The sequence below is a fragment of the Papio anubis genome, chromosome 15 (genome assembly GCF_008728515.1).
Source record: "Papio anubis isolate 15944 chromosome 15, Panubis1.0, whole genome shotgun sequence".
NCBI classification, from domain to species: Eukaryota; Metazoa; Chordata; class Mammalia; order Primates; family Cercopithecidae; genus Papio; species Papio anubis.
In genome coordinates, this window is record NC_044990.1 from 16,998,728 (window position 1) to 17,016,696 (window position 17,969).

Consider the following 17,969-nt stretch of genomic DNA (forward strand, 5'->3'; position numbering starts at 1 on the left):
CATTTAGAAACAGCTGCTTTTTAATATCTCAAGAGATGTTATTTTGATATATTATACAAATGTATTTTCTGAAGCAGCAGAATCTGAGTACTAAAGTCACACTGGCTGGGACTGAATTCTGTTTTCACCACTTTTTCCGTATACAATAAAAGTTCTCTGATTAAAGTACATTTTTCTCTTTAGAATTTTGCCATGTTTTGATACATGAGCAGAAACCAAACTATAAATAGCAGGATGCAAATTTTGTTTCAAAATATGTAATATGTAGCCTTATAGACTGTAAATATGTACACTAATCTCTTTCATTATTTTTGGTTAGCTGACAATAGGTAGACACAGTCATAGTTTTATCCTTATTACTAGTCTCACAAGTTTTAGTCATGCCCACTAATTGAATAGTTTCAGCTATTAAGGCTGTAACTGTTGATCCCTATATCTGTCAATCAATATTTGTCTTCATCTACAAATACGGTAACACCAGCATTTTAAAAAGTGAGGATGGCTGTCATGAGAATGTAGGAGTCTTACTCTCCTACAGTCAGAACCAGAACTCTCTCCACTGGGAAATGTCACCATAGAAGATTAGTTGGCTGCAAAATTATAGCAAAGATGAATTTCGTCTCCATTATCCCCACTACAGTTCCTTCCTGGTTCCTCTCTCAAATATCTCTTCTTAAGAATCTGACACATATTCTAAAGATCAACTAGATTGCCCCATTATTTTAACGCCTACCTGCTTCCTCCTTTGTCTATTCATACCCATATTTTAAAAGGGCATTTCAGTCATTGTGAGACAGATGCATATTTTCCAAACACAGAGGTTTAGATTTGTAATAAGGTTTAGAGGACAATTTTCTTCCGTCATCACTATACATGATGTTAGATCCTAGAGAGTTGACACTTACCTGCCTTACTCAGAGTTTAGCTTAGTGCCGGGCAAATAGAAAGGGTTCAAAGTTGGTTGTTAAACTGAATAAATGTGGTCAGTGATTAGCAACTTAGCGCACTGGTTTAATTCTATTAGACCACATAACAAATTACTGAAATCTCCTGTTCATAGATGGGTCTTCCCAACTAGACGCCACGTTCCTCAAACGTAGAAACCTCATTTTTTTCTCATCAACCCCAGCGGGAGTCTTGGCATAGAGAATTCCCTCTTGCTAGCTCTCTTACTTATTGAAATTAAATAGTTATAAATCAGTGTCGGAAAGTAAAGCGTGAAGGAGAAACTATGAGAAATGTAAAGGCTGTAACAGGACTGGTTTGCTGGAAAGACGGAAGAAAACTAATAATAAAGCAGTGTTACAATTCCTGCTTCTGGTGCACCAATTAAGCTTTTCTGCGCTCAGGTTGCCTTAGCAACTTTGGAGCGCTTTCGCCCCAACCCCGCCTCCAGCCTCGCCCCAAGTCCATCTCTCTCTACATCCGACTACCCCAAACCCTTACTTCCGCCCCAATCTGCCAGCTGGGACCTAGGGTCCTACACTCTATGCCCACGCTTATCTTGCCTGACTAAAAATATGGTATCAAATTACCAAAGTTAGAAAGATGTTTTATAAATATAATCCATACTTTTTTCTCAGATATATAAACGCAAAAGCACAAGGCATTTGTAATTTAAAAGCGCTACCTAGCATGAGCTCTTAGGGCCAATTTTCAGGCAGTGCGTTGGATAGCAACAACTTCGGAGGTCCCCAGCTTGCAGAGGGAGACGTGGAAGTGAGTGGAGCCGGGCGGTCCTGAGCACACTAGAGGAAGTCGTGCTACCCCGGGGAGTTAGCGTTTGTTCTAGATTCATCCCGGCACCACCATGTAAGTGTTTGCTTACCGACTGCCTTAATCCCTGGTCCCGCTGCGCGACCCTGACTCTCTCCCGCTCCTTTCCTTAGGTCGAAGGTTTCCTTTAAGATCACGCTGACGTCGGACCCACGGCTGCCGTACAAAGTGTGAGTAGCTCGGCCGAGATGGGCCTTTTGGGGCTGGACAAGACGGGGCTGGGTTAAGGGTGATCCGAGCCTTTCCAACAACTACCCCGTGCAGTCTTCGTCTCTTCAGTTTCTCTACCTTCCTGGCTCGCGCCCTTCCAAGAGTCTCTCCCACCGGAGCCTGCGAGGAGAGGTCCGTACTTGCTCGCTAAGTAGCAGCTTGGCAGCTTGGCCCCAGCACGAGGGTGTGGGTGTGTTTCTGATTAGTGACCTCCCCTCGGAATTCATTTGGTGGCAGGTGGAGCGGGAGGACAGGTGGACCAGATTCTGGTAATTTGCTGGGATTCTTAAACAGCCCCCATCTGCTGGATATTAGAAAAACGTTTCACCGCTTTAGCCAGCTGTTTGAGGAAGTTAAGGAAGATATTCCATCCTGATAGTCAAGACTTTGAAATTACTTGAACATTTGTTATTCTGCGGCTTCTGAGTTTTGTTGTGTATGAGTAACTCAACAATCGGGCATCACAAAGTAATGAGACTCGGCTCACACCCTTCCTGTGTTGGGATTTAATAGAGTATTTAGTAGGAATGGGAAATGCAGAAGAGGAGGATAGTTTATCCATGTGGGGCCTTTACTTCGCAGTTGAATGATAGATTTTAAGTAAACACTCTTGAGGTTATTGCAGTTGGAAGTAGCATGAAATGTATGAAAGAACAGGATTACAGTAGGATTTTTTGCATAATTAATTAGTAACGTGGCCTACCTAACTGTTCAGTTATTTACCAATCCATGATCCATACAACCTCTCAGCCTTTTGAACCCTTGTTCTTTTCATCTCCAAAATATCCTTTTTACACTTTATCTCAGGTGTTCATGGTTGCGGCCTAGAACTGAAGAGTCCAATAATTGCTCCATCTCTAAGATGTCGTTTACAGGCACTCTTATGGATAAATACATTCTCTCCTACCTGATTTACTGTAATTTCTCTTCTACAACGGTTCATTTAATCCATCAATCACAGTGGTTTTTAATCTATAGCTATCCCAACTTCTATTCCTTACCTTATTCCTTATATAGTTAAGAGTCTATTGGTCCATCTTTAAATCATTCTCATGCAAACGCCCTCAACTCTGGTGGCCCTGTCTCTCCTCCCAGCATATTTTGGTTAGTGAAACACCAGCACTGAAACCAGCTATTTGTATTATCTGTACATAACTGACTGCCCCTGGCCAAAATAACAGACTGGAGGGTTTTACGTTAAATTCATGACTACAATTAATAGTACCTAGTACTTTACTACGTTCTTCAAGTTTGCTCATTTTCCTGCTTATTCTCAGAAAGGATTGTTTAAAAATTTCAAACTTTCCGCAGCTGCTCTCTCCCTTGCTCTCATGCCATCAGAGGGAAATTCTATCATCTTTCCACCAATATAAACCTACCACTGCATTGATATATCCGTTAATTTCCCATCCTTTTAGAATGGAAAAAATGACTTCACTCCTGTGAAAAACGACTTGAGCTCTGGTTCCCATCTATTTCAGTCTTGTCAAGGTTAAAGTAGATGGAATCCAGTGCCCCTTCTCTCCTCATTATTGGTTTTTTCCTCTATACTGGATTATTATTCTCATCAATATGCAAATGTACTCTAGAAAGAGAGCGTGAGAAGGAAGAAGAGGATAGCGTAGGACAGTAACATTAAGAGCCTGGAACATTGTACCAGTTCAGTTAATGTGTGGTGACTGAATGAATTTAGTAGGTACAACTGTTGTTCTGTGTGTGTGTGTGTGTGTAGTTGTATGTGTATGTATGTAAGGATGTGTGTGTGTAAAATTCACATAACGTGTAAATGTGTGTACAAGGATATCTGCGCTGTATTTTCAAAGTAAATGGTAACTAGTACTTGGGTACTTGACAAGCTTGCCCTTTTAATCTTTCCTTCCTTTACACTTGTTCTTTTCTGTGCTTAGAATGCCGTCTCATGACCACAACATATTTTATAATAATAAAAATCTCACCTCTATGAAATTTTTTTTTTTTTTTTTTTTTTTTTTGAGAGAAAGTCTCGCTCTGTTGCCCAGGTTGGAGTGCAGTGGCGCGATCTTGGTTCACTGCAATGTCCACGTTCCGGGTTCTTCTCCTTCCTCAGCCTCCCGAGTAGCTGGGACCACAGGCGCATACCACCATGCCCGGCTAATTTTTTGCGTTTTTAGTAGAGACGGGGTGTCACCGTGTTAGCCAGGATGGTTTCCATCTCCTGACCTCATGATCCTCCCACCTCGGCCTCCCAAAGTGCTGGGATTACAGGCGTGAGCCACCACTTCTGGCCGAAGATTTTTCTAATTGTCCACAGAGTTAATCTGGCCCTTTCGTTACCTGTGGACTTAGTCTTTATAATAATTCTTACCAATTAATCTTATTATTTTGTTTATATGAGATATTTATTTTTAAAAAAGATGCCAGGAATGTACTTTAAAAATTCTCATTAATGTAAATTTATTCAAAACACTGGGATAATTTAAGTACCTATTTTATGAAATGACTGGCAAATATAACTTTAGATAAGATCTGTGCAGTCACTGTAACTCTCATTTTCTCTAATTTTCTGCCAGTTAGAACTTGCACTAAAAGATGTTTTCATTTTTTATTTTTATTGGCTTGTCTGTGGACACTCACCAACTTAATATACAGATAGAAACTTATTTTAATGAGCATCAATATGACATCTAGGTATATTTTAAGGACATCTCCAAGTCTCCAATTTAAAAGTTAATTGAACTTCGAGGGTTTGGAAGTTCTCCGATGCAGTTTTAGGAAAATGAATCTCAGCTTCTTAACTACATATATACTGCAAAAATACTTTGTAACATACTGTTGCCTAGTTTGTAAACTACGACATTGCCAATTGATTAGTTTTTAAACAAATGGCTATCCTTTACATGTTTTTATTTTTTGTACCCCCAAAAAACATTCGTGAAGAAAGGGTAAAAATGATACTCATTTTCATCCATTACTAGTATTTTGGAGTTGTGGAATGAGGGCAGCCAAGAAATCTATTCACATTTCTATTACTGAAAACTGGTACCATAGGCTGTTCCTGATACAACAATTCTTGTAGTCAGAGATCTGTAGACTGAGTGAGGAGCCTGGGCATATTACGTGAGAATAATGGTAGCTGGTATTAAGACACTTAAGAATAATACAATAATACGGTGGTGACAAATAGAGACGGTTTCAATGAGAAATGTTAGCTTGTCAGTCTCCTCTGCTTTGAAAGATTGTTTTCTGTTTTCCCTCATTGTAATTTATGTTACCTTAGGAATCTTGTTTTTTAAAAGAAGTTTTAAAAACCTCTTACTGTGTCTTTAAGTGTTTTCTTAAGTTATAAAGTAAATTTCTGTTTGGAATTTTTTTTATTGGAAAATTAATACAGATTGACCCTGGGACTAAGTCATTAAGAAAAAAAAAATCTATTTATTCATGATCTTTAAAATACTTGCCATTTTACGAGTCAGTTAACAAAATCATCCCTCTCCAAAATGTTATTTCACATTTTTACTTAGCCCATTTTAAATGATGGTGGGAAAATCACTTCATTATTGGCATTTTGCCATAATAAACTTCATGCATTTTCATTAATTTGGTCTACTAATTTTGAACGTGATTATTAAGAGTGCACAGAAGGTTCATCAAAAGCTTTATGATCCAGTGATGCTTCCCAAATAACCTTCTACTTATAATGAAAATTGTAACTTTAATGGGTCAGGTGCATAGGTATTTAGATGGGAGGTAAAGTGGACTGAAGACCAAGGAGAGCTTCACCTTTTTGAAATCTGTCTCTAGAAACAAACAGCAGTTCATTTGCTAGACTTATGTGTATCAAAGTGTTAGAAATATGTAAATCTACACCTGTAGAGGTTAATTCTCAAGTGGAGCTCGGGCACCTTGCCAGCGCCAAGGCTAGTTGCTGTTTGGGTTGTGATTATTATTGTTTTGAGTTAAAGAATGTAGTATGCAATCAAAATCACTAACTTTGAAACTGCAAAGTCAGCTTTGTCCAGATCGGCTACAGTAGCGGAAATAAGGAACAAAGGGGCTTTTTTAGAAAATGCTGACTTTAAAAGAAACTGTTTTAAAATTCTTCTTGCAGGCTCAGTGTTCCTGAAAGTACACCTTTCACAGCAGTCTTAAAGTTTGCAGCAGAAGAAGTAAGTACAGAAGTTGGAACAGCCTTTATGAAATGCGATTTGGCAGTATGCTTCAAATGTCTTTAAGATTTGCATGCACTTTGACCCATCATTTCCATGTGGCTTCATTACTAGGTTTATGTTATCAAAAAGTTGTAAGTAGGATGATGGTTAAGACTTACTTTCAGATATAAGAAGCATGAGTTAAACAAATTGACATATCTGATTAATGCAACCATTGAAAATTATAAGAATTTATGAGGCTTTTTATGAAAATTAAAAAGGTACTGATTTTTAAATGTTTTTTTAAAATGCAACATTATATCACGTTATATTCTATATACTGATATTTTACTAGTCTTGATTCCAAAATTACAATTTCATGAAATCTTTATCATAGTTTTCAGATTTTCTGTATGAGCATGTGAACTGTCAGTAAAATTTGTTGTTTTGAAAAGTTCCTAGTTTTTTTAAACGTGTTTGAGTTTTCTGTTTTATAAGAAATAATTTTTTTCATCCAAAATTATTAGAAATATCTATAATGCAACTTTTTGGGCATGACACTTGGAAAAGTAGCTTAATCTGGTAGAAATGGCACCCAAATGTGACTTGGGAGACTTAGGGTTCCTGTTATAGGTGTGTCATTAGTTAGCTGTATGACATGATGCAAATCCCTGTTTTTTATTCTACAAAATGGAAGTAGTTAATACCTGTCCTTCCTCTCTGATCAAGTGATTTTGAGTAAAAACATTATTTACTGAAATTTTCTGTTGAGTTAAAAGTGCTAAATAGGTACGTTGTAACCCAAATCTAAACGTTTTGGTTCAGAATCTTTTGAAAAGTTTATAGTCACAGAAAAATAATTTTCTTAACTACATTAATAAAAAAATAGCTTAACATAGAATCCTGCCCTGTACTTAACTGATTTATGGGAAGTCAGCCAATCCAATCAGTGCTCAAAGCTCCTTGTATTGTCAGGAATCAGTAACATCATTTGTCACTCATTCAGAATTAAACTGCCAACTAGTAGCATTTGTTTTGTGTCAGTGTTGATACATTCTTCATGCAGAAAGAATAAGTAAAATGAGATGTGACACAAATCCGAATATAGCGTTGTCATTATTGTTTACTGCACAGATTACTTGCAAGAAATATTCCTAGTCTGGGGCATAACAGAATCCACAAATTCCAGATTTAAGAAGTAGATCTATACAAGCTCTAATTAATATTTATTATATTTTGTAGTTACTTTATTGTGTGTCCTTTATAATGCAAAGGCATTTTTGTGAACCTGGTTTTCTAATAAAAGTAGAAGAAAATCTTAACATACAGTAGTGACTAACTAAGAAACACCACACAACCATATATGTTGATTAAGGTAGTTTATAAGTAAAGCTTACAGTAGAGTAAGCTATAGAAAAGAAAATATTAAGAAAATCATAAGAGAAAGTATATGTACTATTCATGAAGTGGAAGTGGATCACTATTATGAATCATAGGTGTTACATATTTAGAAAGGATATGACTTTCAGATTGTTACAAGAGGAACTTTCATGAGATGGCATTGTAGAATCATTCAGTGAGAAAAAAGTTGACTCAAGAAAGCAAGAGTCTGGATTTAAATCCCTGGTAAAATTGCCTTAGTAGTGATAATAAAATTTCCCAGCACATGACTGGGGTACGTAATGAATTGTTGAAACCTGCAAAGAGCCCTAAATTATAAGAATTATGGGATATCTGAGGAGGAAAATAAATGAAAACAGAAGACCACAAAAGAATACTTTGCATTCAGTAGAAAACCTGTCAGTACAGTAGGACAGAAAGGAATAGACTCTGCCTTTTACATCACTAGTGATGCTTCCTCATAGTTTAACCATTTCTTCCACATTCTGCCTAAAGGAAAAACTGTGTCAGCAATTGATTTTGGTTTTTAAAATCATAGGTTGCTGCTACATGGATGTGACTAAGAAAATATATAGCTTATATAAAATGGGCATGATGTAAAAGACTCAATCAGTAGGATAACTAAAAGCTTTGTAGGACTCTAGCTTTAGAAATCTGAGAGGCCTATAGTTAATTTGAGCGTTTGATCAAATTCTTATTGAGATTACAGCCTGTGCAAAATATTTGTGATGGACTTTTAAGTTTGCTTAAGTACACTTTGAAATTCTTTAAAAATTTTAAAATCTTTAAAAGGACACGAGTGTACCACATTGAGATTAAAATGTGTTTATTAATTTGTACATAGTACTAAAACAAATAATTGTTCTCAGGAATGTTTAAGGCCTTATTTTAAAAGCTGATTCTTCAATTTCTAATTTAAAATAAGCTTTTAGTTTTTCTCAACTGTGTGTATGTAATGATTATACATGCCTAGAGTAGTGTCTCCCAGACCACACACAAAGTAGTACACACAAAGTAGTACCACCAAAAATTAAAAAAAAGGGTCAGGGGGGGATCATGAAGAACAGGAATTGTTGGTCAAAAAATATGAGAAACAGTTCATTTCTGTTAGGAGTATATTAAAGTCTTTTGAGAAGACCACTAGTTAAACATGTTTTCCAAACTTACTTGATCACAAAACTGTAATATCTATAAAGTTAGTCCATAGCACAGACATGCTTCATAAGTATTTGTTGGATAAATGCATAAACTATGAAGACATAAACACACTTTCGCAACTGCTGGTCTCTTTAAGAGATGGAATCTACCTTTTAGTTACAAATAAATTCCATACCACATGTCATTGATTTTAGAAACACATCTTTTTAAACATCTGTGAAGTAGATCGGGGAGACTTGCTATTACTGTTGGCCAAATGGCATTCTCATAATTGTCTAGGTAACGTCATCTACACTTAATTATTATTTCCTAATGACATAATTGGACTATTGCAATCCTTGAGCTTTAAATCAGCAAATCATTAAAGAAGAATGTAAGGAATACAAGCCTTGGTTGTTACCTGAAAATGTTATGTAGGCACCCACCATTAAACACAGAGAGCATCTGTTCAGATCTTGCAATTTCTACGCAGAAATTTTAGGAATAATCTCATCAGTTTATTTTGCGTATGCTTTTTGCTAGTCAAGATAATTATAAATGACAAAAGTGGTGGATAAGTCCTAAAGAGTAAACATTGATCTGGGCATAAATTGACAGTGGTTTTTCATTTTTGTAATGCAAAAAATAAGGTACACTTTTATAATTAATGCTGTCCTAAATACAATCGAAAGCATTGTTTATAGTACAGGGGTTTTTTAACAGATAAAGCATATGATACAGTCCAGTTGACCCTTGAATAACATGGGAGTTAGGGGTTCCAACCCTGTGTGCAGTTGAAAATCTGCATAAAACTGTTTTATTGATCAAAAACTTTACTAATAGCCTGCTATTGACCGGAAGCCTTACTGATAACACAAACAGGAGATTAATATGTATTTTGTTATGTGTATTTTATACTGTATTCTTATAAGAAAGTTAAAGAGAAGAAAATATTAAGAAAACCATAAGAGAAAGTATATTTACTATTCATTAATTGGAAGTGGACCATGGGAAAGGTCTTAATCCTTGTCTCATGTTGAATATACTGAGGAGAAGGAAGAGGAAGCGTTGGTCTTGCTGTGTTAGGAGTAGCGGAGCCAGAAGAAAATCTGCATATGTCATTCAAGGGTCAGCTGTACTTTCCTTGATGGTTTCATTTATTCTAAAAGATTAATCCCACTTTAGAATTATAGAATTAGTATTTGTACCCCATTCTTGCTAATTATCTTATAGTTTTGTGTGTGTGTGTGTGTGTGTGTATATATATATATATATTTTTTTTTTCCTTCTATTTAGTTTAAAGTTCCTGCTGCAACAAGTGCCATTATTACCAATGGTAAGAATTCACTGTAAAATTATGTATTACCTCAAATTTATAGAAATGATGTAAAAAGAACCAAATTAATTAAAATGAAATACAGACAGCCCCAAGTATATGTGTATTAACATAAATGATATACTTAATGGTAAACACTAAGTCAGGGTTATGGTGCATAATTAGCTCCTCTCATTTCTTTGTGCTTTTGATATAGTATAGCACTTTATAATATATTTTGTCCTTACCAGTTCATGCCAGATTATAACTGAAAATAACTTTATTTAGCAAGTTTTTTTTTTTTTTTTTTTAAGTAAAGTTGATTTGGTAAATGCTTTAGAATATAGAAAGTTAAGCAGGAATGTACCTTTGCTATACCTTTCCTGATAGAAAGTTGTATCTTGTAGACTTGTAATAATGAGAATTTTATTCAGTTTTAGGTATATAATTAAAAATCTTAGTATCTTGGAACACTGATAGTCAATGATGATGCAATTAGTCTTGTGAGAAAACAGTGAAATAAGATGAGGAGTAAAGACTGCAGGGAGGGCTTAACTGTGTTTCAAGTATACAGTGTAGTAGTGATGAGTGCTGATGAGTTGCCCAAGTGCAGTTTGGATAAACTAACAGGAGATGGGTTTAATGTGCATGTTGTAACTTAGATAAGATAGAATTTCTCACTCTAAAACATTCTGCATTCTGTCACATTGAAGTGTTTCTCTGTTGGAAAAAAGCTGGCTTACTACCTGGAAAGTTTTAGGTCATAACTTAGTAACGTGTGTTGAACTAAATGACTTCGCGAGCTCTCCCAGCCTTAAGATATTATGACCCAGAGTAATACGAAGATGATTCATGGCATACCTAAGGTGCTTTTTAGTTTTTTGGAAGAAATGACAAACATTATTTTTAATTCTATGTGGCAAAATAAGTTAATAACCTATATTCCATAGAACTTACCAAGATCATTGCATTGACAGCTGCTTTGGACTAACCCAGCAATGTGTATGAATGCAGAATAATAGATTTTAACAGATAATTTACCTGAAAGATTGTCACTCGTGTTCCTAGATTTAAATTATTTGACTTGTGTCTATATACACAGCAGCACTATTTTGGCAAATCTCTTTTCTTGCTAGTATTAAACCATTTTAGCTTTAGAAATAATGTATGTGATTTTACAACTTGTTTTCTAGATGGAATAGGAATAAATCCTGCACAGACTGCTGGTGAGTATCTATTTGAAAACTCATAGAGCAGTGGGTGAGGTTATATATGTCAATTGACACTGAGTATTTAAGCTATTCTAATTATACTTGACAGTATTTTAACATAATGGAGCTGTTTTTTTAGGAATTATATACCAGTCTTTACCTGTGTGTCTGAGTAATAAGTTGTTTCATTGTGTATATCGATTGTAGATGTTTTTGGCTACAAGTAACAGAAAACCTAATAGTGGGCTTAAGCATTAAGAGTATTTATTATATATAACAAAAAGTCTGTAGATAAGATTGCTTTCTCATTGGAGTAAGGATTTTTTGACCTACCTCTTAAGGTAGTTGTCAGATAGTGAATGTAAAGTGCTTAATAGCTTGGATAATTTATAGAAAGCATTCATTAAGTGCTATTATTATTTTTAATATAGTCATTTACATTTCAAAGGGCTGACTCTACACTCAGATTTTCAGACTGTTAAATTTATACAGGTGATATATCGGTGTCCTAACCAGGAGGCAGGGTAAAAGTAGTCTCATACTTTATAAAAAAGTAGTCTAAAACTTTAAAAAAAAATAGTTTTATATTTTTTAAATGTAGTCTCTTAGCCTTGTAATCTAAAGTTTTAAAATTAGGCATGCTTTAATGTAACCTCATTCTAGAGCAGTAGTCATTTTTAAATTATATTCTAAAGTATTTCTTTATTGTAACAAAATTATGTTGTTTTCATAGGCCTTGCGGTTGAAATTCAGCCATAGAGAAAATGAAGAGTGATTTAAAATTGCAAATTTTTGTTACTTCAGTAGTTTTTAATATATAATTTTATTTAAAAGGTTTATTGAAAATCGTGAGGCACTTTACTGTATGGATGCCTTTAATCTGAGTAGAGAAAGGTTTCTTTTTTTCTTATTCGAGAAACTTTCGGTATTTTACAGTAGTTTGAATTACTGCTAACTCTAACATACTGCTTGTTATATTATCTTTAAAAATGGAATGTGCATATCATTGATATGAAGAAAATCGCAGCAGGCAATGGACCCCAAATATGTCAGGGTATCTAAATTTTTGTCACTTGTAGTAATTTACATTTTTTTTCCTGTCCTGAGATATATTATTGTGTATTGAAGGAAGTATTCATGATTAAATTATTCACATTGTTACTTGCTGAAAGTATTTGTCAGCATTTTCATGTCTGGCATTATTTTAAATTTTAAGCCTGTGTTAGATTGTGAAGATACGAGAATAGGAGCAAGACTTAAAAAGCATGGCATTGGGGTCTCATGATGCTTGAGCTTTTGTACCTATTTTACTGTTTACTAAATTATTTATTATATTTAATAATTGTCAGAATATTAAGATAACTTGATTTTTAGATACCTAACTTTATATTTTGTTTGTTTGTATAGGAAATGTTTTTCTAAAACATGGTTCAGAACTGCGGATTATTCCTAGAGATCGTGTTGGAAGTTGTTAATATCTGCTACTTGGAACATACGATTTCCTTTCAGAATAAATATTGGTATTTTTTGTTGTTGTAAAATTGAAATCAAGCATTTAACATATTATGAAAACACCAAGAGTAGGGGACTCATCTGTCCCTTTTTGTTGTCCGTACTCTTCCTATGAAGAGGGAATGCGTATGAATTAAGGCTACTACGGTCACAGAAGATCGTGGTCTTTGATGCTACCTCACAACACAAACAGGTAGTTCGTTGGGGGCAAATGAATTAGCCAACTGTTAACTGGAAGCTTTTGATAATTTTTTTTTTAGAACAATTTGGAACATTAAAATTTACTGAATCATATATATTCGTCTGAGTTAAAAATATAAAAAGAATTATGGACCCTGGATGGCAATTTGCTTGATAGCATCTGATTTGCAGACACATAATTTGATTTTTAATTAAATATATAGGTTATGATGAAGTGAATAGACATATCAGTGAACAGTTAACTATATTTTATCATTTCCTTTTTTTAAGATTCCAACCTCAGTTATATAAATTTCAGTTTAATATCAACCAAACAATTAAAATTTTAATGTAACCCTTATGTGTGTAAATTGATGTTCCAAACCAGCTTTTAATGGTGGACTTACAGAATCCAGTACTTTTAATGGTGGGAGTTTTCAATACAGTAGAAGCATCCTTTGCTGAGTTATACATTCCTTTATCAATCTCTTTTGATACAACATTTAAAACAAGCAGCTTCAAGAAACCATTGGTGTTTTGAGGATAATATTTCTAAATAGCATTCAGGAAGAGAGTATTATTACACAGATCTGAAGATCAAAAAACAGCTCAAGGAAATGCAGATCGGAAGTGCTGATGAGTTATATTTATTGAAAAACTCAACTTTTAAGGAAGTGCTAAGATCAGTCACCCATGTGAATAAGAAGCCAGGAAAGGAAAGATGGAGAAGCCCAGATCACCAGACTTCTGTGAAGGAGGAAAGCAACAGAGGAAAACAGTGAAAGGGAACAGAAAGGGGTAGCAAAGTGTTACAGAAAAGCCAACTGGATAGACAGAACTGCAGAAGGTGTATGTTGGGGAGAACTGAAAGGGAAAACAAAATACTTGAGATAGTCTTAAGCAGAAGAAGGCAATTAGAGAAAACAAAGTGTCTACTGGACTTGTCAACATACAGACTTCAAGATATCCCTTATGAGAATTCAAAGAATGATGTGTAAGGGAAGATTTTATTTGCCCTTCCAGAAGAAATCAGTATCTATGCAAATCTTGAAAGATGAAATCAAAGCTCATAATGGTTCAGAATCAGTGCTTGACCTTCTGTATTCTGAATGGTGAACTCTGGAAGCAGGGATTGTGTCTGTCTGGCTCTTTTTAGAGCTAGAAATGTAGTGGCTTTCATTAAATACTTGCTGTAAAGTCTTTCTAAGACCAATTATTATCTTAGCATGTTTCAGTATCTTCTCTGTCATAGACCCTAAGTTCATTAGGGGGAAAAAAAAAAAAAAATTCAACAAAATCCGCATTTGAAGTGTGCCATTGGTACTTGTTTATTAAATTACCAGATATTCATAAATGTGACAGATGAACAGCAGGATTATGAATTATCAAAGGAAAAATATTTGCTGAGGTGAAAAAATCTGATATTTGAGGAAGTTTTTATTTTTTTTTATTTATTTTCTTTTTGAGGTGGACTCTGTCGCCAGGCTTCTCTTGCCTCAGCCTCCCGAGTAGCTGGAACTACAGGCATGCGCCACCACGCTCAGCTAATTTTTGTATTTTTAGCAGAGACAGGGAGGAAGTTTTTATTTTTATAAACAAAATCTGATGTTCAGAGGCCCCGTTTTTTACAATGAATGTTGAGTCTCAGTTAAGCAGGAATTTGTGAACACCCATTTCCTGACTTTTTGCTTTAATTTAGATTTTTCTCCACTCTGTTTCTAGCACAATTTGCCTGCTGTGTTACAAAAATAAATTTATATTGTCCTGTGCCATAAAGTGATACATTTAATATTTTTATCCTTTGGTTTTGAACATTGTAAGTTCCTAAAAACATTTTATTAACTAGACATTTTGTTATTAAATAAATGTGATCTGTCATTTCTTTGTGCAGAATGATTTGAAGTATTTAGTTTACATGCATTATTGGTTCATTATTAATATCTAATGGAAATACATATTGTTATATTGTACATGATATTGTCTATTATTATTAGAGCTCTTAATCAGCACACCTGTGGAGTCAGTATATAATACACGTAGTAAAGAAAAGAAGGGCAAAGATGATTAATGACCGTAAGTCACAGAAATTAGTTTATAGTCATCTGCCACAGACACAGTAGTGATGTTTCATCTAACAACAGACCACATATATGACCTGGTCCCATATTACTGTATTTTTACTGTGCCTTATCTATGTTTAGATACACAAGTGCTTACAATCATTTTACAATTGTTTACAGTATTAGATACAGTGACATGCTCTACAGGTTTGTAGTCTAGGAGCAATAGGCCATACCAAATAGCCTAAGTTTGTAGTAGGTAACATCATCTAGGTTTGTATGAGTACATTCTGATGTTCACACAGTGACAAAATTGCGTAAGGAAGCATTTCTCAGAATTTGTTCCTGTGATTAAGTGATATATAACAGTACTTCCAAATGCCTGTCCATTTTACAGATGTAAAAAAAAGTTGAGAAGAAAATGGGGTTATTGTAACTGGCTAAGTTAGTAGGTTTCAAACCTGGGTGATAACAGAGTTGCCTAGGAAATTAAAGATACAGATTTTTGGAAACCACCCCTTGAATTCTGATATATTGAGTCTGTAATAATATCTAAGAAACTGTAAATGGGAGTGCTGGTGATGTCTGGTGGTCAGGTGGTTTGAGAATTAATGAGAAGGCCACCTTTTCACTTTGTGGAAGAACAGAATGAGGTCTAAGGGGTCAAAGTAAGTAGAATATGTTCTGGAATCTTGGACAGTGCACTTTCCAATGCTTGGTAAGTAGCCTGAGGTAAAGGTGCTAGCTAACAGTCTCACTCACTAGCTAACAGTCTCACTACACAACCTTTAAAGGTTTTCAAGTAAAACATTTTTTAGATATGTTTTTCTTAGAACTAGTTGTTCAAAAGAAAAGTCAGTGGGAAGAAAATGCAGTCCTATTTAATTCCTCTGCTCCAATATTAAGATACTAAAACTACCATGTTTTTTACCCAAGGACCTTGAACTATTCGTGAATTGGAAGCACTGTCATACTTTAATGGAGTGATTCTAAGTTAACTGATAGTGTTCCTGAGGCCATTTATAAACCACACACACACAAATAATGATTTATGTATGTAATTCATCCAAAAGAAATCTGTTGAACATCTACTGTGTGTCAAATATTTTGATGGATAATTTCACTTTTATTATCTCATTGTTTATAACAATTCCAGGTTATTTTCCCCTTTTATAGAAGAAGAAAGGGCTCAAATTGAGTTTTGAAATTTGAACCCATGATTTGACCCAAACTCTGCACATTATACGGAGAAATTTTTAGTATATATTTTCTGTGATATGCTAGATGTGTATTGAATCACAGATTAAAAATAAGAAAATATGTAAGGCTTAAATTCCATTTTAGAGTACTGACTCTGTAATGATAACAAGTGGTATTACTTTTTTAATACATGGTGTATATATGGTATAAATATGATAACATTCTAGGATATTAATTATAAACCAGTAGTGGGAGTAGGGACTGTGCCCCCATATTCATTAGCCTATCAGACATTGTGTTTTTTAATTTTAGTGTATCTTGCAAGTGCAGCTGCAACATTAGTCTTCTAATAACCTACTCTTTCTACTAGATTACTGCCCATAAACTCCTTTAATACAGAAATTCTGGAACTGCCCTCTATTGGTTAGTGCTGGAGATGGGTAAATCATTAGTCAAACTAGGCTATTAAACCATTAATTGAAATAAATGCTCTTGAAAAGTTCAGTCTATCCAATCTATTAGCCATATCCTTCAAATTGGCTAAGGTTCTCTTACCGTCAAATCTTACTCATCTGATTTGCCTTTCTTGATGTATCAAGCCAATCACAAAATTCTCTTGATGCTGTTAACAGAATATGTCAGCCATCGCCGCTGTAACAAAAGCCCTTATCTTCTCATTTATACTAAGAGCCTCTAGTCTTTCCATTTTCTCTTTCATACTGTTGCTGTAATGAATTTTTTTAATGCCATGTTTCATTAGTCGAAATCCTACCGAATAAAAAATCTACACTAAAATCTACACTATCTATGACATATGAGGCCCTTAATGAACTGGTCTGTGTTAGAGTCATCCGTTACCACTACTCCCTTACAGTTTCCTTCCCCAGTTTACACCGCAACTACACCGAACCACAAATAATGTTATCTCTGATGTGCCATGTTCTTATGCTTTCATTTCTTTACTTACCCCATTTGTCTGCCTGGAAAACCTAGGACTTATTCTTTGAGATCAAAAGCCATTGAGCCTTTCCTCCCTCCTCCAAAGCAATAGGTATTAACTGTCTACACGATTTCACATTTTCTATATTCCTCCATTCTAGCAATTACTAAATACAGAATTATTTGTCTCTAAAATAAAAATTCTATAAAAGTCTAAGACCGTGACTGAAACTAGGTTTCCAAATTGCTTTGCCTATAATAAACAAAAAGTACTTTATAATTGAAAAACTACATGAAAGGATATTTTGAAAATTGGAACTGTGTCTCATACATAAAGTAACTGCTTTTCACCAGATTATTTGGTTAGCCGATATACCCATGTTCCTCGCTGTTTCTTGTAGCAGAAATTTACTATCTTAAATAAACTTTTTTTAATTGCAAAACATTCTCTTATTTTTAAACAAACGTTATTAGCTATATGCTGCATACTGTTAAATACTGGAGAAGAAGCATGATTGACATCCATTCATTCCCATTTCTTGGACTTTCCAAAATTTATACATTTCAAAAACACCAAAATTACCTGATCTAGTAATCATGGACATGAAGATGCATAACGAATCATTGTTTATACACTGGGTACGGTGTGAGGCACTTTACAGACATTGTCAGACATTGTCTCATTTAATCCTTAATCCCTTCACAAATGCTAGTGTTAATTTCTTCACTTTACTGTTCAGGAAGCTGAGACTTCAGTTAATATGTTTAAGGTTATAATGAAATTGACTCCTAGGTCTGTATGATTATAAAGTCCACAATGTGAATCATATATTTATCATCAATTTGCCTAGAATTGTATTGAAATACTTTTTCAGAATAAAATGAGCACATCTGGAATGAG

At 34.7% G+C, this 17,969-nt stretch overlaps 1 protein-coding gene and 1 long non-coding RNA gene across 6 annotated transcripts in view; one reads left to right on the forward strand and one right to left on the reverse strand.

Moving 5' to 3' along the window:
* Positions 1-2,153, reverse strand: part of LOC103879183 — a 259,760-nt gene extending 257,607 nt beyond the window's left edge. For all 5 annotated transcript variants that reach the window (XR_004178665.1, XR_004178668.1, XR_004178667.1 and 2 more), the window contains exon 1: positions 1,829-2,153. This is a non-coding gene — a long non-coding RNA (uncharacterized LOC103879183). The remainder of the gene's footprint in view (positions 1-1,828) is intronic.
* On the forward strand, positions 1,668-14,839 carry UFM1 (ubiquitin fold modifier 1). The gene is made up of 6 exons (XM_003913790.5): positions 1,668-1,812; positions 1,890-1,946; positions 6,074-6,131; positions 9,948-9,987; positions 11,160-11,192; positions 12,585-14,839. Coding segments are annotated over exons 1-6 (258 nt in total). The 5' UTR covers positions 1,668-1,810; the 3' UTR covers positions 12,653-14,839.
* Positions 14,840-17,969: the final 3,130 nt, after the last annotated feature.